Below are 23368 nucleotides of genomic sequence, written 5' to 3' on the forward strand. Positions count from 1 at the left end.
ACTAGCAAAAAAGAAGGAAAAATGAAATAACCAAAATCTCTAACAAGACGGAGTTAGGTAAGTAATTCATACAATGGAACACCAAGCAGCTGCGGTAAGTGATAATTTTGATGTTGTTTATTGAAATGCATGTCAAAGATGTTCCATGAAAAAAGCCAATTATATTAGTAAGAATGACTCTACTTTTACAGAATATGTATGTATTTACTTCTCTAGTTCTGTATATGTTTACATAGGAATAGAACAAATTCTGGAACGATATATGACAAACTATTAAAAGTGGTCATCTAAAGTAAAGGAACTGCAGGTACTTCATTCATTCATTCATTCATTCAGCTTATTCATAATGTCTAAGTCCTTGTATAACAACTAGATATTTGTTGTGTAATTTTCTTTAAGTTTAAAAAAAGGAGTTAATCCAAATGGAGCAAATGGATAAGAAAAAAATAAACTCTGGTGGATAAAGGAGACAAAACATGAACTGGCCACTCATAACTGATGAACACAATAGCAGAGCCAAGTGGCAAAGTGCCCGGGCTCTGGGGTCAGGAGACCTGGGATAAAATCCTGGTCCCATCACCAGCCATGAGAACATGTGCAGCCCTTTCTGGAAAGGTTTTAAAAGGAGCAAACCTTTTTGTTGGCAATTTACCTTCTAACAACCCTATTTTAAGATATTCATCCCAAACATGGGAAAAGCCTTAGGCACCAACTTACACATTATTGATGAAAACAAAGAATTTGGTTCAACAAAACGTCCAACTGCTAAAGAAAAATCAATTCGACTTAAGGTCAAGAACTCACTGGAATATAATATGAGACCATGAAAATATTTTCTCAGATGGATTCATAATATGAAATAATGTTTCTCACAATATTAAGAGGAAATTATAAGATATAAAATTGTACACAGAATGATTATAATTGTTTTTAAATCTACATACATATAAGATAAAAAATATATGACATATCAAAGTGGTCATAAAAAGTTGACAGGACCATGCAAGATACATTTTTTTAACTTATAAAAATTATAACACAAAATTATAAAAGTACAATTTTATAATAAAAAATAAACATTAAAAAAGTTTCAGTCATGAGCCAGCAGCTAGAGATCAAATTTTTACTGAACATATTAAAGTCATATAGTATGATAGAAAAAAATTCAGAAGACCCTAATAGAGAAAATACTGCATGCAAAAGTAAAAGAATTTCAAATAACCCTCTTTCTTTCATGACTAAACTAGAAGCCAGTCACTTGCCCTTTTAAATATTCTATCAATGTTGTCAAACTTTTTCGCCTCATCTGGAAGTTGTGATCGAATATCTCCACCAATAAAAATGCTTTCGAGATACATCCATTTTCTCTGATCCAACATCCATACCTGTAAACACACAGTGTTAGTATCGGCACAGGTTAGCGAATGCCTCAGGTGTGCAGACCAAAGCTCCCCCCAACCCAGGACAAATTCACACCATCTCAGGTCAAAGGACTTCCCAGGAAAGACGGCAGAGAGAGCACATACATAACCACTCCCCTCCAACCCAAACATACAGGAATGCTGGATAAAGCATGATTAAGTATGTAAAAATACAAAGCCACACTTGAAAGCAAAAGGAAACCCTCCACACCAGCCTGGGATGGGGAGGAAGCTTCTAGATGTAAGCAGAGGTTGGAACCCCCGATCCATAGGAATCAAAGACAGAACCGCACAGAAGCCCACACGAAAACGAGGCAAGATCGCGCGTGACGGGAGGCCAGGGCCTGAGTGCACTCAAGCCAGGGAACCAGGTTTGTAATCAACCACTCAAAGCTCGGGCTGTGGCCAGGAACGAGCCCCTTACCTGTGGCCAGGGGAGGAAAGAAAGGAAGTCACGCAAAAAATAACGAATGAGTCAAGCCTGGGTTGCTCTCGGGGGTCTGGAGCAGAATTTCCCACAAAGGAGGAGAGCCCCAGAGTACCTAATATAAGACCTTGTCTGGAGCTGCCCAGTGCTACAGACCAAGTTGGGGGAACTTCAAAGACACATGACAGTACATCAGTGCTCACAGCAGCACTATTCACAATAGCCAAAAAGAGGGAAACCCAAGTGACCATCAATGGATGATTGGATAAACAAAATGCAGTCTACCCATACAGTGGAATATTATTCAGCCGTAAAAAGGAATGAAGTTCTGATATATGCTCCTACATACATGAACCTCGCAAATATTCGAAGTGAAAGAAGCCAGACACAAATGGGCAAATATTGCATAATACCACTTATATGAAGTACCTAGAGTAAACAAATTCATAGAGACAGGAAGTAATGAGAGGTTACCAAGGGAAGGGAGGAGGTTAAATGGTGAATTATTGTTTAAAGGGAACAGAGTTTATGTTTGGGGTAATGAAAAAGTTTTGGTAATAGACAGTGGTAAAGGTTGTACAACAGTGTAAGTGTAATTAATGCTACTGAATTGTACACTTAAAATGATTAAAATAGCAAATTCTATGATATACATACATATATATAAACACAATAAAATACTTTTTTAAAACACACACATGACAAAGTGAAGCAAGCACAAGAAAACAAAATATGCACTAAAAAAAAAAATCACAGTGCACAGAGAAAACCCACCACCATGAGAAATGATCACAAGGCACAATAAAAAGGAAATAAAAATTGTCTAAGAAAATAAAAATTATAGAGAAATCTGAAAAGGACTTTAAAATAAATATGTTTAAAATTTTCAACGTGATAAAAGAGGTAAGATAATCCTTGCAACAAGAACAGGACAGTTTTAAACAAGAATAGGGATATATGAAGAAGAACAAACTATGAAACTTGGAAACTATAAAAATACATTCACTGAAATAAAAACGCAGATCAATTTCCCTAAACTTCTGCCCCTCACCCCCAAATAAATCAAGGCATGTATTATCCATTCCAAACTCCTCCTAGGGGTCAAGAGGAGTGCAAAATTGGGCTTTTTAATGCAAATCTAGAATCCTGTCATTACCTTCCTTGATAATTTATAACTCCTTAATAATCTGAAAACTAAAAATTCTTTTCCTATAATTAATCACTAAATAAAAAGTCAACAAAAAACTCCCAAGCCTTTTTAACCAACCAAAAATACATACATACACACACACATACATAAAACGTATGAAATAAGATCACTAGTTTCTAAATACAAACAATCTCATACAAAGGTTCTGTTATGAAACTAATTAGCTCTTAACAACCTTTTTGTCTCTTCTCTCACCTCGATAACTTCCCCAATTAGAGAAAGTGTTTTTTCCCATTTGTGAACAGTTTGCAGAAAAGGCCCTACAAATCTGCTTCCTGAGATGCTTTGCAGGTTGACAGTGTTGTCATCGAGGCACTGAATAATGTCGTCAACAGACCCCAAGATGTAGCCTCGCTCCTGAGTGCCTTTGTAGTACTTGACCACAGTGAATTTCATATTTTCCCATGTGTCCAGAATTTCCTTCACAGCCTGGTCAGGAATATAAAAAGAATGATTTGGGCACATAATTTAAGGAAACAGAACCCCAATCCAACAACTTCCTTGGCCTGCCTTTGACCAATTCTTCAACCTGGTGTCCTGGTTCAGTTTTCTGAAAAGGCAGAGATTCTGTCATAGTAACGATAGTTATACCATGAGCCAGGGGAGCATGTTACACACATGGTCTCATTTAGTCTTCAAAACAACCTGAATGAGTTAGGTATTATTATTGTCTCCATTTTACAGAGAAGGAAACAAGGACTCAGATGTGAAGTTTGCCAAGTCCACTCAGCTACCAAGTCCCAGAACCAGGGTCTCAACTTGGTAGACAGCTTCCAGGGTCTGTAGACTTTGGTACACTTGCCCCTGGGTTTAATCTTCTGTTAATCAAGAAAATCAAATTATGAAATAAAATGCCTATTATGATTCCATTTTCGAATCACATCAGATCCATAAGTACAATATGTGGGTAGATGTATGCACATGTGTGCACATCTGTGTGTATATGCATGTGCTTATATGCATGCATTTTGTATATGCCTGTACACATATATGTAAATTTGTGTATATATTTATGTTTGTGATGGATATTCATCCATGTTCATGTATGTTATTTATGTGTATATAGATGTATATATGGATTGTGTATGGATGTGTGTTTGTGTGTATGCACATAGGTATGTGTGTTATATATGTGTGTATATGCATGTATACATGTGTGCATATTTAAGTATGGAAGGATATATAACAAAATATTGACAATAAGTATCTTCAGGTGGACTTATGAGTGATTTGTCTATTTTCTCAACTTTCCACCATGAACATCCATTACTTTATAAAAAATAAAAAATGAAACTATTATTAGAAACAATAAAAAATCTAACTGAATAGGGGAAGGGTATGGGACTCCTGACATTGGTAATGTCCGACTCTCTATTCTACTTTAGGTTAATGCTATCTTTCCTTTTGTTGCTTTCTAGCTGTCGTGTTTGTTTTTTTTTTCTCTTTTCTTTTTCTTTTGTCTCTCTGCCTTCTTTGACTCTTCCTCCTTCTTTGTAGAAGAAATGGAGATTCCTTATATAGATAGTGGCAATGGTGCTGAATACATAAATATGTGACTATACAGGGAACCAATGATTGTTTACTTAGGACAGAATATATGGTGTGTGAACAAAACTGTCTTAAAAGAAATGGGTTGACAAAGAAAACCTGAGGGCACTATATTGAGTGAAATAAGACAGACACATAAAGGCAAATATTGCAGGGTCTCACTGATATGAACCAATTATAATATGTAAACTCACAGACATGAAATATAAGTTACCAGGATATAGAATGAGGCTAAAGAATGGGGAGCGGTTGCTTATTATGAACAGAATGTTCAACTAGGGTGAACTTAAATGTTTGGAAATGGATAGAGGCGAGTGATGGTAGCACATTACTGTGAGAATAACTAACGGTGCTGAAAGGAGTGTGAAGGTGGTGGAAAGGGTAAGCTCAGAGTCACGTATGCTACCAGAAGGAAAATTGGAGTTTAAAAGATGGGAATGTATAAAACAGTGAATCTTGTGGTAGGCAACATTTGTGATTAACTATACAAATATCACAAATCTCTCTCACAACCTACAACAAATGTATGACACTATAACTAGAAGTTAATAATAGAGAAGCATATAGGAAAAAATATATATACCTATTGCGAACAAATACTACAGTTGGTAGTATTTTAACATTCTTTCATCAACAGTAACAAATGTACTATACCAAAACTATGAATTAATAATGGAGGGGGAGTGGTTAGGGATATGGGAGGATTTGAGTTTCCTTTTTTTGTCTTTATTTCTTTTCTGGAGTAATGAAAATGTTCTAAAAATTCAAAAAAAAATTAATTGTTATGGATGCACTGCTGTATGATGGTACCATGGGCAACTGATTGTATGCTTTGGATCTTTGGAGAGCTGTATGGTATGTGAACAATCTCAATAAAAATACATATATTAAAAAAATCTAACAGACAAAAATTCTATTTCTTCAACAATTCAGTTTTAAATTTTTTTTTCTGTTTTTGTTTATTAGAGAAGTTGTAGGTTTATAGAACAATCATGAATAAAATACAAGACCCCACCACTAACACCCTGCTTTGCTGTGAACACCTGCCACGATTCATGACAGCACATTTTTACAACTGCACTATTAATCAAAATCCATGGTTTAACCCAGGGTTCACTGTCTTTGTAGTGTAGTTCCATGGATTTTTTTTAATTTTTTTGTTCTGTTACCACATACATGCTCCAACACCTCCCCTCCTAATCATATTCAGACATGTATTTCAGTAATGCCAGTTGCATCCACAGTGCTGTGCTACCATCCATCACCAAAACATTTCCCTCATTCCAAATAGGATGCTGTACATTTTAAACCCCAACTTCCCATTCTCTATCCCCACCCTGCCCCCAGCAACCTATATCCTAGATTCTGACCCTAGAGTTTGCCCATTCTAATTGCCTCAACAGAGTGAGATAACACAACAACTGTCCTTCTGTATCTGACCTATTTCACACAACATGATGTCTTCAAGGCTCATCCATGCTGTCACATGCATCAGGACTTCATTCCTTTCTACAGCTGAACAATATTCCCATCATGTGTGTTTACCACATATTGTTTATCCATTCATCAGTGGATGGACAATTGGGTTGCTTCCATCCTTATGCAATTGTGAATAATGCTGCTATGAACACTGGTGTACAAATATCTGTTCAAGCCCCTGCTTCAGTTCTTTTGGGTACATACCTAACAGTGGGATTGCCAGGTCATATGGTAATTCTATACTTTGCTTTCTGAGGAACTGCCAAACCACCCTCCACAGCAGCTGCACCACTTTACAAAACTACCAGCAATAAATGAGTGTTCCTATTTCTCTGCATCCTCTCCAACACTTGTTATTCTCTGTTTTTTAATAGTAGCCAGTCTAATTGGTGTAAGATGGAATCTCATTGTGGTTTTGATTTGCATTTTCCCTAATGGCTAATGATGTTGGGCATCCTTTCATGTACTTTTTGGCCATTTGTATATCTTCTTTGGAGAAAGACCCGTTAAAGTCCTTTGCCCATTTTTTAAGTGTGTTGTCTGTCCCCTTGTTGTTAAGTCGAAGGATTTCCTCATATATTCTGGATATTAATCCTTTATCGGATATGTGGTTTCCAAATATTTTCTCTCATTGTGTAGGCTGTCGTTTTACTTCCAAGATAAAGACCTGTGAGGCACAAAAGTTTTTAATTTTGATGAACTCCCATTTATCTATTTTTTCTCTTGTTGTTTGTGCTGTGGGTGTAAAGTCTAAGAACCATTGCCTAACATATTTTCCCTACATTTTCTTATAGGAGTTTAATAGCTCTAGCTCTAAGGTCTTTGATTCATTTTGAGTTGATTTCTGTATATGGTGAGAGGTAAGCGTCCTTTTTTTTTCTTTTTGCAAATGGAGATCCAGTTTTCCCAGCACCATTAGCTGAAGAGACTATTCTTTCCAATTAAATGGCCTTTCCCATCTTGTCAAAAATCAGATGACCATAAATGTGAGGGTTGATTTCTGAGCTCTCCATTATAGTCCACTGGTCTATATTCCTGTCCTTGTGCCAGTACCATACCGTTTGGATTACTGTAGCTTTGTAATAAGTTTTAAGATCAAGAAGTGTGAGTCCTTCAACTTCATTCTTCTCCTTCAAGATGGCTTTACCTATTTGGGGCCCTTTACCATTCCATATAAATTTGATGCTTGGCTTCTCCATTTCTGCAAAGAAGGTTGTTGGAATTTGGATTGCAATCAATCTATCCATTTCTTTGGGTAGGATTGACAATGTAATGATATTTAGTCTTCCAATCCATGAACTAAGAATATGCTTCCATTTATTTAGGTCTAATCTCTTTTAGCAATGTTTTGTAGTTTTCTGTGTTTAAGTTCCTTACATCCTTGATTAGACCTATTCCTAGATATTTGAGTCTTCTAGTTGCTATTGTGAATGGAATTTTTTTCTTGATTTCTTCTTCTGATTGTTCATTGCTGTGTATAGACGCACTACTGATTTTTTGGTGTTGATATTGCACCTTGCCACTTGGCTGAATCTGAATTCATTTATTAGCTCTAGGAGTTTTGCTGTAGATTTTTCAGAATTTTCTACATATAGGATATCATCTGCAAATAGGAAAGTTTTACTTCTTCCCTTCCAGTTTGCATGACTTTTATTTCTTTTTCTTACCTAACTGCTCTGGCAAGAGCTTCCAGTACAATGCTGAATAACAGTGGTGACATTGGGCATCCTTGTCTTATTCCTGATCTCAGAGGGAAAGCTTTCAGTCTTTCATCACTGAGTAAGATGTGAGCTGTGGACTTTTCATATATACCCTTAATCATGTCTACACAATTCATTATTACTCAAATGTAAGAGGTACTAGAGCAAACATGTTTCTCTTTGAATAAAAATACATTTCTCTAGACTCTTTTATAATAGCTAAAAATAGCCTTACCTTCTCAATTGCGATCTCCTTGATAGCTGCTGTGACAATCTCATTGAGAACATCCGTATGTTTGTCAAGTTCCATAGCGAACATATTTTCCAAAGTGAATGTTTCACTCATTTCAAAAAATACGCCAGTTTTTTCCATAAGCTCTTTCCAATGCCTGGAAGGGCATCAACATTTAAAAAACTATGACAACTGAATTTAGTGATGAAGTTCATTACCCCCCTTTAAATCACAGAACAAACCCTGTTGTAATAACTTCCTGCAATGGAATTATGAAATATAAGGGTATAATTGGAACTGTATTTTCAGAGTTTCCCAAAATCCCATTGGCCACCAGACCTAAACTCAGGAAACAACATCTAGCATGATGTTATACAGACTAGTCATCACAGCTGTCCAAGAAAACATACACACTTGTAATTTTTGGAAACTGCTCCTATTTCCCTGGACCAGCAATCTTAACCTTTATAGGGTCATTCATCCTTTTTGATAACCTGGTGTAAATTACAAACTCACATATATTCAATAAATATTTACTGAGAGCTGACTCTGGGCCAGGCAGTATGCCAGAAGCTGGGGTGCAACAGAGACTAAGAAAGCAAGGCCCCTGCCCTCAAAGAACTTAGGCCCTTTGGAGAAGACAGCCAATAAACAATAAACCAAACTATAGGTTAAACAATTACAAGTCATTTTGAGTACTATGAAAAAAACCAGAGTGACAGAGAGAGGAAAAACGGTCTACTTTAGACAAGATTATCCGGACACACAGATACATTAAGAAGCTCTGCTTGCTCTTGACCCAATTTGGCCTTCTTTTAAGATTCGCATTTGGCTTGCTGGTTTGCCCATTTTTATGGAATGAATGAATGTAAGGCAGCTACATATGGCACTGGGGACCAGCGGAATTCTAGGTACCCACCAAGGAAGGAGCAAGTGGTGAGTCCCCGATTTCTGTTGTAACAACACACAAATAAATAGAAATGGTTGGAAAATGGCATCTGCTAGTTAGTCTGTTTTTATATTCCCAGGCCTACCTAGCACAGGACCTGATAAAAAGGGTTATCATACCCCTGCTAGTGGGTTAGAGGGTTCACAGATTCATGTTAAATAGCAGTCACATAGCAGTCACCCAGGGAGAAAGTAATTCCCTCTTCCATTCCTTTCCAAGCCTTTTGATTACATCAAACAGAAAGTTTCAGCTTGGTGCTGCTGGGTCATTAATATCTCCTCACTTATTACTCACCTTTTTTAGAGGGTAGACCTCCACGTGAGAGACAGACAACAGTTTTGAGCTAGAATTTAATATTTTATATAATTGCTTTCTTTTTATACCAAGTGCTTTTGGTTTTCCATTTACATTGGTGGGGTAAACTACTTTTTAAAATATATTCATTGAAGTAAAAAAAAGAAATGAGCCAATAGGAAGAAAAATACTAAGTAATGATAGCACAGGAGATACTCAAATACGACAAAAATGGTGCAGAATGATTGAAGTTTAGGAAACACTGGGTTAGGAATCATACAACAGGGAAGTTCAGCTAGAAAACGTTGACTTCTACCTAGTTTTACAGATAAGGAAACTGAAGAATGCAAAGGTAAAAATGAGTGCCCGGTGTGCCCAGCAGACTAGGAACAAATGGGCTTAGTACCTGAGTCACCTGGGCCTGCGGCCTGCCTGCTCTCTGTTGAAAGGGCTATTCACAAGCATAGGAGAGGTGTTAAAGACTGTTAGTGTTTAGGGAAAACTGTCTTCTCAATATAATCAGGATTGGAAGGGTTATGGATGTCGTTGCGTGACAATGCATCCATGCTTTAGGAAATATTTCAGAGGAAGAGAGGAACAATGAGGGAGAATGTAACTCACAAAGCTCCCTCCCACCCCTTTCTGTGTGGAACCATCTCCAAAGACTCACAGACCCCACAGCCTGGGACTGGCTCTTCCGTTAGATCACTAGCGAGACCTGTGCTGTCCAATACGGCAGCCACAAGCCACATGTGGCTACTGAGCATTTGAAATGGAGCAAGTCCAAATCGAGATGTGCTGTAAGTATAAAATACATACCTATTTTGAAGTATCTTTTACAAAGAATGTAAAATAGCTCACTAGTAATGTTTTATACTAATTGCATGTTGAAATGATAATGCTTTGGATACATCTGATTAACTAAAAGACACCATTAAAATTAATTTTACCTGTTTCTTTCTACTTTTTTAATGCAGTTACTAGAAAATATGAAATTATATGTGTGGGTCACATTGTATTTCTACTGGATGGTGTTGCTCTAGACTCTTTTTTTTTTTTCTTTTAAACCTTCAAATGAAGCAATTGAAAACACCAATTTAAACCTGAGAGGTTTTTTTTTTCCCAGAGAATCTCTGTGGTTAATAATTTTATAGAAACTTTCACATAGAAATAATACTGTAGAGATATTTCTTACATATTTCTAGCCCAAAATTGGTGTGAAACCTTGTTCGTCATCAGATGTAAGCCAAGAGAGTGAACCGACAGGCATATTTGAAACTAAAAGCTGCTCCTATGTTTTCACGTCAGTTTACAGAGGACAAAACAAACCTGTCTCTTAGTGCTTCATGTTTCAAGTCAAGAAGTAAAGGAATTGAGTCTTTAAATGCCTTCATTTTTGCCTCCAGATAGTAGGCCACTGACAAGCCGCGGACCTGCCGAGGTAGCCTTCTGAGAGCCTTGAGGAAACCTTCAATTCCTTCCTGGAGGAACTGAATGTTGAGGTTGATCCACAGCGTCTGAGACCATTCTTCTTTCGCAAGCTGGAAATTTACAAGAAATAGTTCCATTAATAAGCTCTCTTAGGAAATGAGAAGATAACTCAAGGGGGAGAGCAAATTCTTAACTCGTGCTCCTGCTCAGCTCTTTACCACTGAATTTTACACTTGAAAGCAGTTAAAATTGGAAAATTTGACTTCTATATACATGGCTACAATGAAAAGTTTAAAACACTTTTATTTAAACACTTAAATGCTCAAAATATTATTACCCATATATCCACAACTTCAAATTCACAACTGAAGGACTATAAGGGATCTAAAATAACAACAAAAGAATTCTAACTTTTTTAGGAAATGATACCAAAAATAATAACATATTCTGAGCATGTGTGTAATCCAAAAATATTCCTTACTTTTCTTAAGAGAAAAGTAAAAAATATGAAATCAGAAATAGGTATTTTTAATCAGGGAATCACTTGGATCTTAGAGTATTTCAATCCAATTGTCATAATGTGCTTCCCTTTCCTGATAAAAAGCAGCTAAGGTTACAAAATATTTACAACTTAGATTGCTAATCAAAGAATCTGCATTCTAACTATCAGGCTGACACTAAGAAATAAGAATAAAACATGATCCTGCTTGAGTATCATAAAAAAAGACCTGCTTTGTTGTATTTTCCTGGGATTTAATGTAAAAAGATAAATACTTTCTTATAATAAAATTTACCAGTTTAGATATTTTGCATTTACAATCTATAACATCTAGGCTTGTCAGAATTATATGAAGTCAGGAAACATACTTTAACAGGAAATCATGTTAATTGATTAAATATGTTGTTTTTTTTGTTTGTTTGGTTTTTTTACTTAGGGTGTACGTGACTTTACAATATATATTCTTCATATATATATTATATATATATATTGATCCAAACAATGGCTGGTGATAAACCCATGTTGCTATATTGAATTAACTTCCTAAAAAAATTATTTTGATGTATACATGATTGTTTAGTTCACATGATGCTTTTTCTTTTTAAAAATTGATCATCTTTTTCACTCTTTGATTTTTTTTTTTAATTGCACATGTTCCAATCAGTCACCAAGTCTCATCACTTCTTTCTCTAACAATGTCTCTGGAATTTTCTCTCCCACTCGATTCCCTCTATAACTGTCCTCAATCCCAGGCTGCCATCCCTTCTGCCAGGCCTGTGGCAGGGAGCTCCTACATGCCTTCCTGCCTAAAACCGGCCTGCTGCCTCCAGACTCCTCATCCACATTCCGCCTTATCTCCCTGACCACTGGCGCTCCCATGTCTAGCCACTGCACATTTTCAAATCTTGGTCCCCGCCCTCCCTCTGCACTGAAATGCCACCTCGTTCGAGTTGCTCCCCAGGCTGGCCTTCCTCCTTCCGCTCCACGGTGCTTTGTAAGCCTCATTTCTATCACACGACATAGTGGGGTCATCTGTTCGTGTGTAAGTCTCTCTTGGGAGCTCAAATTGGGCAGGAATGTGCAGGTGTGACTCCTTTAGAGACCCTCCACTCCTACCAGCACAACCAGCACAAGGCTATAAAGAACTACATGAAAGATGAAGAAATGAAGGAATGATCCAACAAATGAATGAACTTGCACATGGAGCACATATTAAAGAGAGGCACATAAGCGACACGATACTTGTTATTTTTAATTTCCACTTCCAAGTAAGCAACTCACCCCACGTCCTAACCAAGTCTTTGACCTCCTAAGTGAGAGTTTCGCTGAAACCTGACCCAAGCTCTTTATTGTGGTAGCATCAGAGCCTGCTGGGCCAAACCAGTTCTCACATTCCCCCGAATATGAGCCTGAGTCCTTCAATGAGATATTTACCTTTAGTCCTTCATAGAGCTCGTAAATCATCTTCAGCCCAGTCATTTCCTTCTGTACTTGGAGCAGCTCTGGGTACATTGTAATTGGGAGATCAAAAAGTTTCTCAGCATTAGCCAGCTCCTGGCGGTTCCTTTCATGTTTTGCTAGCTCTTTTTCAAAAGTGCCCAAAAGTTCTGCTCCTAGGAAATAAATAAATAAATATTGGTTACATGTGCATATTATTTAATACATCTGCAGGCTCCTCCAGTGAGAAAATTCTGTCTACTTTGTGATCTCTCTCCAAATGGTTCTCAAACTTAGCTGCACATTAGAATTACCACGGGAGTTTTTAAATGTCCTGATGCCCGGATAACCCCCAGACCAATGGAATCAGACTATTTGGGTGTGGACTACAGGTATCAATTGTTGTGGGTTTTCTTTATTGTGGTAATATATATACATCATAAAATACATATATAACAAAATTTCCCATTTTAATGTGTGCAATCCAGTGTTAATTATATTCACAAGGTTGTGCTATCATCACCAGAAACAGAGTCTCTGCATCCATTAAGCAATAACTCCCCATTACCCTTCCCCCTGCCCCTAATCAGCTTTCTTTCTCTATGAATTTGTCTCTTCTAAATATTTCACATATGTGGAAAGACACAGTATTTGTCCTTTTGTGTCTGGCTTCTTTCACTTAGCATCATGTTTTTGAGGTCCATGTATGTAGTAGCATATATTAGTACTTCGTTCCTTTTTAGGGATGCATAATAGTCCACTGTGAGTAAGACCATATTTTGTTTATCCATTTATCTGTTGATGGACACTTGGGTTGTTTCTACCTTTTGGCTATTGTGAATAATGCTGCTGTGAACATTGGTGTACAAGTATCTGTTTGAGACCCACTGTGGTTTTTTAAAGATCCTGAGGTGAATCCAATGTGCAGGTAAATTAAGAACCACTGCACCATCCTACCCTCCAACCCCTTCTTCTCTGCTTTCCAATAATGGCAAGCAAGATGCTGATATCCAGAGTGGCCGTCACTGCCTCCTGCCGCATGCCCATCTCCACACAGCCCAAACAAATTTGCCCAGACCCACTTAATCCTGCCCAGAATTTGTTCAGTCCTTGTACTGAATATCCTGGAACCGTTTTATTGTGTACAAATAGCCCATACTATTTTTCCCTCTCATTAGCAGACAGCTAGTTTATATCAAAAGTCATCAGAATCCTCCAAATATTCGCTATTTACCATTTTTAAGACACTGCCCATCAAGTATTATCATTTCAAGAGTGCGTACTACGTGCCAGTCTCAGTGTAAGGGGTAGAGTATGCAGAGATGAGTAGTTACCACCAGAGAGGGGAAATGAAAGAGGAAGCTAACACTTACCTATGCCGTATTGAGGAATACACTAAGTACTGATTCACAGGCTATCTCATTTAATCCATACTTTTTAAAATGGAACTGTTGGAACTGTTATCCCTGTTTCACAAATGAAGAGACTAAGGGCCAGAAACAACCTTTATCATCAGTGCTCTAGTGGTAATTGCTGTCATGGGTGTAAATGAGACTTCCTAGGTGGAGTGAATATTTTGAGAAAAGAGAAGAGAGTCAAAAATAGAACCCACCTGGTCACCCATCATATTAAATAAATATTTACTGGGTGCCTACCGTATACTAGGCAATGGGGATACAGCTGTGCACAGAACATCGTCACAAAAACTAACAATCTAGAGGAGAGATCTCCAACACAGAGGATGGAAAGAGGAAGAAGGTGAAATGAAGGAGAGAAAGGAGGAGGAGCCAGCCGGGAGGAGGGGGGGAACCACGACAAGGGGTGTCCTAGAGGCTAAAGGAGTTGATTCCCCTCCTGTCCATTACTGTCCACACTGATCTGTGCTTCCCTTCCTTTGCCCACCTTCCCACCGTGCTCCCCTCCCACACAAGCCTCTCCTCTGTGTGCAACGGAACGCGTGACCAGGATGGTAGGGCTGTGAGTCCTGGTGGGATCTGCCAGTCTCGAGGTTCCAAAAGGCACAGGCCAGCTGACATGAATTTATGAAGGGGTGCAGGTATCCCAGACGCTGTCTGAGATATGACTGTGCAGGCAGACTGGGGCCCTATGAAACAGACATGCCAAATGAAACAGAGGCCTGAGGAGCTCCCAGCCAATGTGCAGGGTCAGTGGTCAAGGATCTAAGTTCAAAGAGTAAATCTAAAGCAGTGAGGGAGTTGGAATGAAAAGAGATTTCACTTAGAAAGGGGAGTATTGGTATTTAACATTTCTGAGCTGCAGCAGAAATTTCTGTGTCTCCTACAACAGTGAACTCTGTTCTCCAGTACTTTTCTCAAGGTCTTCACATAGTAGGTACTCAGAATTCAGAGAAGGGAATTAGCCTAGCTTTTCATAAATGGGACCACTAAAACTAATCAAAAAAAAAAAGTATTTAAGAAAAAATAGATATTTAAATCATAGCACAATTATGTCCCATGAAATTCTTAAGCAAAACAAACAAATATCTCAAGAAGACAAACATATCAATATTCTTACCTTTATCAAGATCGTCGCCAACAGCACCAGGACCTTCACTATAAAAGCATTTCGCAAAATCCAGTACCTGCTGTCTGTAGTTAGAAATTTCACCTCGAGTAATCTGAAAAAAGAAGTGGTACATTAATTTGGCCCAATACATTTTATGATATCTTTACTCAAAAAGTAAAATCTAAAAGGTACCTCTGTGAAAGTTCTCTTTATGCCCCCAAGAGCATGCTCCACGTTCATCGAATCTTTAAACAGATTTGACCACATGCTCTCAATCTTCTCAACCAGTTCTTTCTCTGCCTCAGAAGGCTAATAAAAAACACCATAAAGAATAATTGACCAGCAATTTAGAATTGAGATTTCTGATCAAAAGCTACTGCCAAAAGACTTACGTTTCTGGTAACAGCAGACTAGGTAATCTGAACCAACAAGAAAAGTGGCTTGCAATTTAAAAATTACTTCTTAAGAGCAGTGAAGATCTAACAAGAGAGTGAGAAATGCAGGGTAAAATCATTAAAAGGGAGAGAGACAGAGACAGAGAGAACTCATAGATAAACCCTTCATAAACTAAACCCCAGCTTCTAATCAATTTGAACTGTGATTAGAATGAGGTAATCTTGGTTTCCTAATGTCCCCTGCTGAGCTGTCTGTAAGAAGCAAAGATTAACTCTCCTCTGATGAAGGATAACATCATGCAGAGCCTCAAATTATCTCTCTCAAATTTATCATATACAATGTCCAGCACTCAATCAGAAATACCAAGTAAATACGGAAACAAAATGACTTGAATGAAACCAAAAGATACACAGACAATATAAACAGACCATAATGGAGTTATGAGACTTCCTATTTAAAGTCTGACTTTAAAATAATTTTACTTAAGACAGTAAATGTGGTGGTTAGTCTTCTATGCCAACTTGGCTACATTATAGTACCCAGTTATTTAATCAAACACTAATCTACAGATTTCATTTATCTAATAAAAAGAAAAGGTGTTTACAAAATAATCATCTTATTTAATTAAAAAGGCTGAAAGCCTTTCCTCTGAGATCAAGAACAAAATGAGGACTCCCTCTACCATCACTGCTATTCAACCCTGTACAGGAGTCCTAGCTCTCAAGTTATAAGACAAGAATAAGCAATAAAAGATATAAGAATGCAAAAGGGAAAGAAAACTCATGATATTCTCAGATTTTATGACTGTATGCATAAAAAATCCAAAAGAATCTTTAGATAAATGATTAAAATTAATAATTTCTGGATTACAAAAAATTACTATGCAAATACCTATTGCATTTCTATATAATAATAGCAAAAAAAAAGGGAAATTAAAGATACCAATTACAAAGCAGCTAAAAGTATCAAGGGTCTGACAATAAATAAGACAAAATATGTGTAAGATATCTATGGGAATAATTATAAAATTTCATTGAGAGACATTAAAGAAGAACAAAACAATTAACAGTAAAGAGAAACAGAACATTTTCATGGTTAGGCAAACTGAATATTACAAAGACATCTATTTGCTCCAAATTATACCTAAAGAATGCAATCCCAATCAAAAGGTCAATTGTTACTGTTGATAGAAGTGGACATCCTGATTCTAAAATTTATATGAAGCTGAAAAGGATGAAAATAGCCAAGATCAATAGAATAGACAGAAAGCCCAGAAATGGACCCTTGATTTATGAGAGAGGGGACACTACAGAGCTTTGGGGAAAGGACAGTCTTTTCAATTAATGGTGCTAGACAACTTGGCGTTGATCAGAGAAAAAGAAAATTAACCCTTACTTCACACCAAGTAAAAGAAATTAACTTTTAATTCTAAATGTTAAAAGCAAAACGTAATCCCTTTAAAAAATGGAAAAATTTTGGTAATGGATGGTGGTGATAGTAGCACAACATTGTGAATGTAATTAACAGCACTGAATTAAATATCTGAATGTGGTTATAAGGAGAAATTTTAGGTTGTAGGTATGTTACTAGAATAAAAATTTTAAAAAACAACATAGGACTGTACAACACTGTGAACCCTACATTAAATGACAGACTATAGTTAATAATACAATTATTAAAATGTTCTTTCATGAATTGTAATAAGTAGACCACAGTAATACAAGGTGGTAAATGGGAACTCGGTATTTTATGCATGACTTCCCTGTAAACCTACAACTTCCCTAATTAAAAAGAAAAGTTAAAAGAAAACAAACAAAATGACAGTGTGGTGCCAATCACACCCACCAGCTGGCCAAAAGAAAAAGTGTGACCTACTCAGCCCTGGCAAGGCTATGGAGTAATCGGAATCTTCACACTTTTCTAGTGGAAGGACAATCTCGTACATCATCCAATACCACTGAAGCCATCCTAGTGCTTACACACACCAAGATACATGAACAAGAACATCCATAGCAGGAAAATTTGTAAAAGTCAATCTGGGAACAAACAAAATGTCCATTAACAATAGAATTCATAAATGGGTGCAAAGTCATTCATTCAAATTCATCAGCAAATGTCCAAGAAGGGACTAGAGAGCATAAGCCAGAGCCATGTGGACGTAGCTGACCAACATGGTATCAAGGAAAAGAAGCAAGAGGGATACAAAAAGGAATAAGTGCAGTATGATCCCAGTTATACGAAGTTTAAAATGGGCAAAATTGAGCTTTAGTGTTTAAGGATGCATACTCGGGGGTAGCATTATAAAATCTTAAAAAGCAAGGGACACTGGCTAGGTGGAGGGAGGGGGTGTGATTGGGAAGGGACATGGGGGAGTTTCTGGGTGATGGAGACATTCTATTCCCAGTCCTGGGGGGGTGATGACACGGGGGCTTGCTTGACAACTATTCACATTCTACACTGATGTTCCATGCCCTTTTCTTTTATGGGTGTTTTGTCTTATAATTTAAAAAGAAAAAAGAAAAACAACCTACTGTCCAGCCCTTTCCTCCTCAACATCCTGCTTCTTGCCACTGACGGTTACTCTGCACTGACCCCACACAGTGCTTTCCCATGGACTCACGGGCACTCTTGGGTGTGGCCCTTGTTACGGTATAGTATTTCTGTGTTGTGGAATGACTGGCTGAGTAGGTGGCATTTATATTCTAAAGCACAGGACACTTAGGATATCTTTCTCAGCCAAGTAGATTTTGTCAGACTTTGCTTCCTCTGATGTGTATCACAGGAAAAATAAGAGAATCACTGTAGCCAAGAATTTTACACTAAGTATGCCAAGCATCAGGAAAAAGAATCAACTGGGAAACCAAATCAAGAGAGGAGAAATAAATAGCTGTTATCAGCCTGGATTTGCATAAAATTGTACTTCAGCATTTACAGTGCTTGACTGCTTCAAATCATTTTGCTGAGCAGTCAACCTGGGTTGAAAGCTAGAGATCCTCTCATCAGAAAAATGCACAGTACACAAAATTTTGCACAAAATTTCAGGGAGGTCCCAGACCAGACCCTCTCAAACTCATCCATGAACGTCTAGAAATCCTTTGAACTCATGTCTAAAACCCTCAAACAAAGAAAAAATAACTGATTTATTATCTACCAGTTACATTTAAGTTCTTACACCTCTCTTCATTTTTGCAAAGGCTCTTTATTTATTAAAGGAAATTAATGCAAAAAGAGAAACAGAAGGAAGAGGGAGAACTGGCATGCTGTTACAGTCTAATCTACAAAAAAAAAATACTATTTGAGCCACACAATATCAATAATCTCTAAGTTTTCATTATTCTAAAAACCTGTGGGGTTTGCTTTGCATTTAAAATTTACTATCTAAAATCACCTATTTTGAAAGAAATCTATGATAGTAATACTTGAAACAGCATTTCTGAAAATGGTCTTAGTATTCGACCCAACTGTGGAATGCTCAAGAAAACAGAAATTCACTTACAAAGACGTTATACATTGCCATGGTACGATATCTCTCCTGAACATCCCTGTACCTCAGTTCCATGACTAAGGATTTACTTTTAATTTCTGCAATCGTTGCAAGGACAAACTTGAGATCTTCAAGGGTATTTGGGCTCTTCTTAAGGTTTTTAGCCAGGAGCTATTAAAGAAAGTTCAAAGATACAAAATAAGCACAGAAGAAACACTACCAAATGAAGACCAGACCTTCATGAAAAGTCATTTTAATTAAACGCAGTGATCAAGTACCTCAAACTCATCATGAAGATTATGGAGTTCCTCCTTCGCTGATTCATTGAGAAGTTTTCCAAGAGAAACCACCCAGGACTTGGCGTTTTCCTGCACTGTGTGTGCCAGAGGCCCTAGCCGAAGCCGGATGCAGTGTTCATCCTTAATTAAAGGGTGACGCATAACATCATAGGCTATCTTGGAATAGAACTGCAACTTTTCATCATATGATACACAAGGAGGTCTCTTGGCAGCAAATTTCTCCATCACAATGGTTTTGTCCAATTTCCAGAGGGGTCGATACCGCTTCCATTTTTGCAGGAACTTCGTAAGACTGATCAGAATTCTGTGGATATTTTGGGGGATCATAACAGCTTGTTCAATTATCTGAGGATTCAGAGAAATGTCATTGAAAAAACTTATTACAACAACTTCTTCTTCCTCCCCCTTCTGAGGGGGGCATTCTATGCAGCTGCCATTCATCCATCGAACAAAATACTGGCAAAACAAGAACGAGGGAAAAAGACAATACTTTAGTATCTATTTTGCTTTCTATGTCAATATTAGTGTTTAGTAATTAGTCTTGCTAGTAACAGAAAACTGCTTTATTATTTACAATTGTGTAGGATTGCAAAAATTAGCACAGTACTTTTCAGTTCCTCCCGTCAAGAGGTGGAGTCTATTTCTCAATCCCTGGGCTAGCTTTGTGGCTTAACTTGATGGACAGAAAGTGGCAGAACTGGCATTGCACAAGTTTTGAACCTGGGGCTCAAGAGGCCCTGTAGCTTCTCCTCTCATGCTTTTGGAACCCTGCAACCACCACATGAATGAGCCTGAAACTAGCCTAATGGATGATGAGCCAGCCAGAGGAAAATCAAGGTGGCCCAGGTGACAGCCTTCCAACCACCAGACACATGACCGAGGCATCAGCTGCTACCTGGCCACAGGCACGTGGGACAGCCCAACCAAGACAAGAAGAACCATTCACAGGGCACATTTTAGCTCACAGGGTTACAAAGCCATGGACTAAATAAACAGCCATTGTTTCGAGCCACTAAGATTTGAAGTGGTTTGTTGTGCAACAGAAGTGAACTGATATACTAATGATGGCCATCTATTCAATAATATGGCTGGATAAAACAAAATTAGCTTCCATATTTACAGAAGAAGAAACACAAAGGGACAGGAAAGCTGAATGTCCAGTATCCCAGAACAAATCTACTAATTTGACCTCTCCCTGTTGCAGAGTCAAAATTCCTTCTTCTTTTAATCAAGTTTGGTTCATAACAGCAAACCGTGGAGTGGGTTCATGTAACTTCTCTGAACCATAGTTTCACCATCTATAGAATGGGTATAGCAACTATTACTTTTATTACTAACAGTATTACTAATAATAATAGTGACTATTTAGAGCTACTAGTTCCCAGGCACTGTGCTAAGCTCTGTACATGTGCTGTATCATTTAATCCTCACAACAACTCTAGAAGATGGATAGTATTATCATTTTTACTTTATAGATTAGATAATTGAGCTACTAGTTAAAAAATGTCCTCATTTTTTTTCTTAGTCATAAAGATGAATCCTGAAAAACCAGTTAAGTCAATTAAATCACATATTAAATTTAAATATTAAATGTTCATTTGCAGAGATTTTTTAAAATGAAATACATTTCTAAGATTTTCCAAGAGGGTAGCTAAAAATTGTTTTCATTTGAACCATAATTACATGGAACTTTGAATAGGAAGTGAGACCTGGTAGGTTTGTATAGGCTAGTGTGAAATAACGAAACATCCCAAAATAATTTGGGCAAAGAATAAAAATATATATGCAGAGCCCCCCTGAGGAGCTGGGGGAAAATGCGGAAATGCTGGACTTCTCACCTGGATTGTTGCTGATGTTCTCACAAACATTGAGGACTGGCGGTTTGTTATGCTGGGCCCTCTATCTTGGGGCTTGCCCTTATGAAGTTGGTTACTGCAAAGGTGAGGCTAAACCTCCTAATAACTGTGCCTAAGAGTCTCCCCCTGAGTGCCTCTGTTGCTCAGATGTGGCCCTCTCTCTCTCTCTAAGCCCACGTTGCAGGTGAACTCACTGCCCTCCCCCTGCCATGGGATCTGACACCCCGGGGTGTAATCTCCCTGGCAACGCCAGGTATGACTCCTGAGGATGAACCTGGACCTGACATCATGGGACTGAGAACATCTTCCTGACCAAAAGGGGGATGCAAAATGAAACAAAATAAAGTTTCAGAGGCTGAGAGATTTCAAATGGAGTCAAAAGGTCACTCTGGTAGGCATTCTTACACACTATATAGATAACCCTTTTTAGATTTTAGTCTATTGAAATAGCTAGAAGTAAATACCTGAAACTATGAAACTGCAACCCAGTAGCCATGACTCTTGAAGACAATTGTATAACAATGTAGCTTACAAGGGATGACAGTGTGATTGTGAAAGCCTTGTAGATCACACTCCCTTTATCCAGTATATAGATGGATGAGTAGAAAAACAGGGACAAAAACTAAATGAAAATTAGGGTGGGGGGGTGATTTGGGTGTTCCTTTTTTTACTTTTATTTTTTATTCTTATTTTTACTTTTTCTCGTATAAGGAAAATGTTCAAAAAATAGACTGGGATGATGAATGAGTGTAAGACTAAGTAGTGACTACTCAGCGGCCACCATGGAGGCGAGAAGGCAGTGGCATGACATATTTAAAATCCTGAGAGAGAAAAATTTCCAACGAAGAATACTTTACCCAGCAAAACTCTCCTTCAAATTTGAGGGAGAGCTTAAATTTTTCACAGACAAACAAATGCTGAGAGATTTTGCTAGTAAAAGACCTGCCCTACTTCAGATACTATAGGGAGCCCTACCAACAGAGAAACAAAGAAATGAGAGAGAGAGAAAGAGAAATTTAACAGATGTATATAGAACATTACATTCCAAATCACCAGGACACACATTCTTCTCTAGTGATCACAGATCTTTCTCCAGAATGGACCATAGGCTGGGACATAAAACAAGACTCAGTAAATTAAAAAAAAAAATTGAATTTATTCAAAGCTCATTCTCTGACCACAATGGAATACAAATAGAAGTCAATAACCATCAGAGACTTAGAAAATTCACAAACTGGAGGGTAAAAATGAGGGGGAGATTAAAACACTCCCAGATAATCAAAAGCTGAGGGACTTCATCACCAGTAGATCAGTCCTATGAGAAATGCTAAAGGGAACTGAGCAGGCTGAAAGGAAGGGACATTAAACAACTGACTGAAACCACATGAAGAAATAAAGATTTCTGGTAAAGATCACATGGTAAATATAAATACCAATATTACTGTATTTTTGATTTGTAACTCCACTATTTACTTCCTACAGGATCTAAAATACATAAACTGTAAAGACAAAAAAAAAAAAGGTGGTAGGATCTCCTGGAGCCCTGAAGATCCAAGGTTGCCAGCCTGTACCCCCAGTGTGGATCCCTGTTCCCAGTACTGGAGGGAGTAGAATAACATTTGTGCACATGCTAGGAGCATGTATGTCTCGCCCAATCTGTCTGGAGGTGGCCAGAGACCTGGGACATTCCAGACAAAGACTTTTAAAAAATGGGTCTTAAATATGCCCAAAGACTTAAAGGAAAATATGCACAAAGAACTAAAGGACAATAGGAAAACAAGAGATGAATGCAAAGAGAATATCAATAACAAGATGGAAGTTCTGAAAAGAAACCAAACAGAGCTGAAGACCTCAATAAATTAAACTTAAAATTCCCTGGATATGCTCAACAGCAGATTGGACCTGGCAGAAAAAAATCAGGAAACTTGAAGATAAAACAACTGAAATCATCCAGTCTGAGGAGCAGAAAAAAGAAAGAATGGAGAAAAGTGAGCAGAGCATGAGGAACCTGTGGGACCCCATCAAGTGTACCAATATATGCATTGTGGGAGCCCCAAAAGGAGAAAATAGGAAGAAAGGGGCAGAGAATATTCAAAGAAATAGTGGATGAAAACTTCCAAAATTTAACAAAAGACATGAATATACACATCCAAAATGCTCAGTGAACTCCAAACAGGATA

At 37.7% G+C, this 23368-nt stretch overlaps 1 protein-coding gene across 8 annotated transcripts in view; it reads right to left on the reverse strand.

The window, feature by feature from the left end:
* DNAH10 (dynein axonemal heavy chain 10) overlaps positions 1-23368 on the reverse strand; it is a 183860-nt gene that overhangs the window by 89186 nt on the left and 71306 nt on the right. For 5 of the 8 annotated variants that reach the window (XR_005213945.1, XM_037816526.1, XM_037816532.1 and 2 more), the window contains 9 exons: positions 19312-19788; positions 19046-19204; positions 15346-15462; positions 15163-15265; positions 12625-12803; positions 10590-10801; positions 8021-8174; positions 3254-3487; positions 1263-1385 (listed from right to left, as the gene is read on the reverse strand). Coding sequence is in view for 7 of the 8 variants with exons in the window: in XM_037816526.1 (XP_037672454.1) it covers positions 1263-1385; positions 3254-3487; positions 8021-8174; positions 10590-10801; positions 12625-12803; positions 15163-15265; positions 15346-15462; positions 19046-19204; positions 19312-19788 (1758 nt within the window). In the remaining variant the exon portion in view is untranslated. The remainder of the gene's footprint in view (positions 1-1262; positions 1386-3253; positions 3488-8020; positions 8175-10589; positions 10802-12624; positions 12804-15162; positions 15266-15345; positions 15463-19045; positions 19205-19311; positions 19789-23368) is intronic. The other 3 variants (XM_037816527.1, XM_037816528.1, XM_037816529.1) reach the window with 3 other exon arrangements.

The sequence above is a fragment of the Choloepus didactylus genome, chromosome 23 (genome assembly GCF_015220235.1).
Source record: "Choloepus didactylus isolate mChoDid1 chromosome 23, mChoDid1.pri, whole genome shotgun sequence".
In the NCBI taxonomy this organism is placed as follows: Eukaryota; Metazoa; Chordata; class Mammalia; order Pilosa; family Megalonychidae; genus Choloepus; species Choloepus didactylus.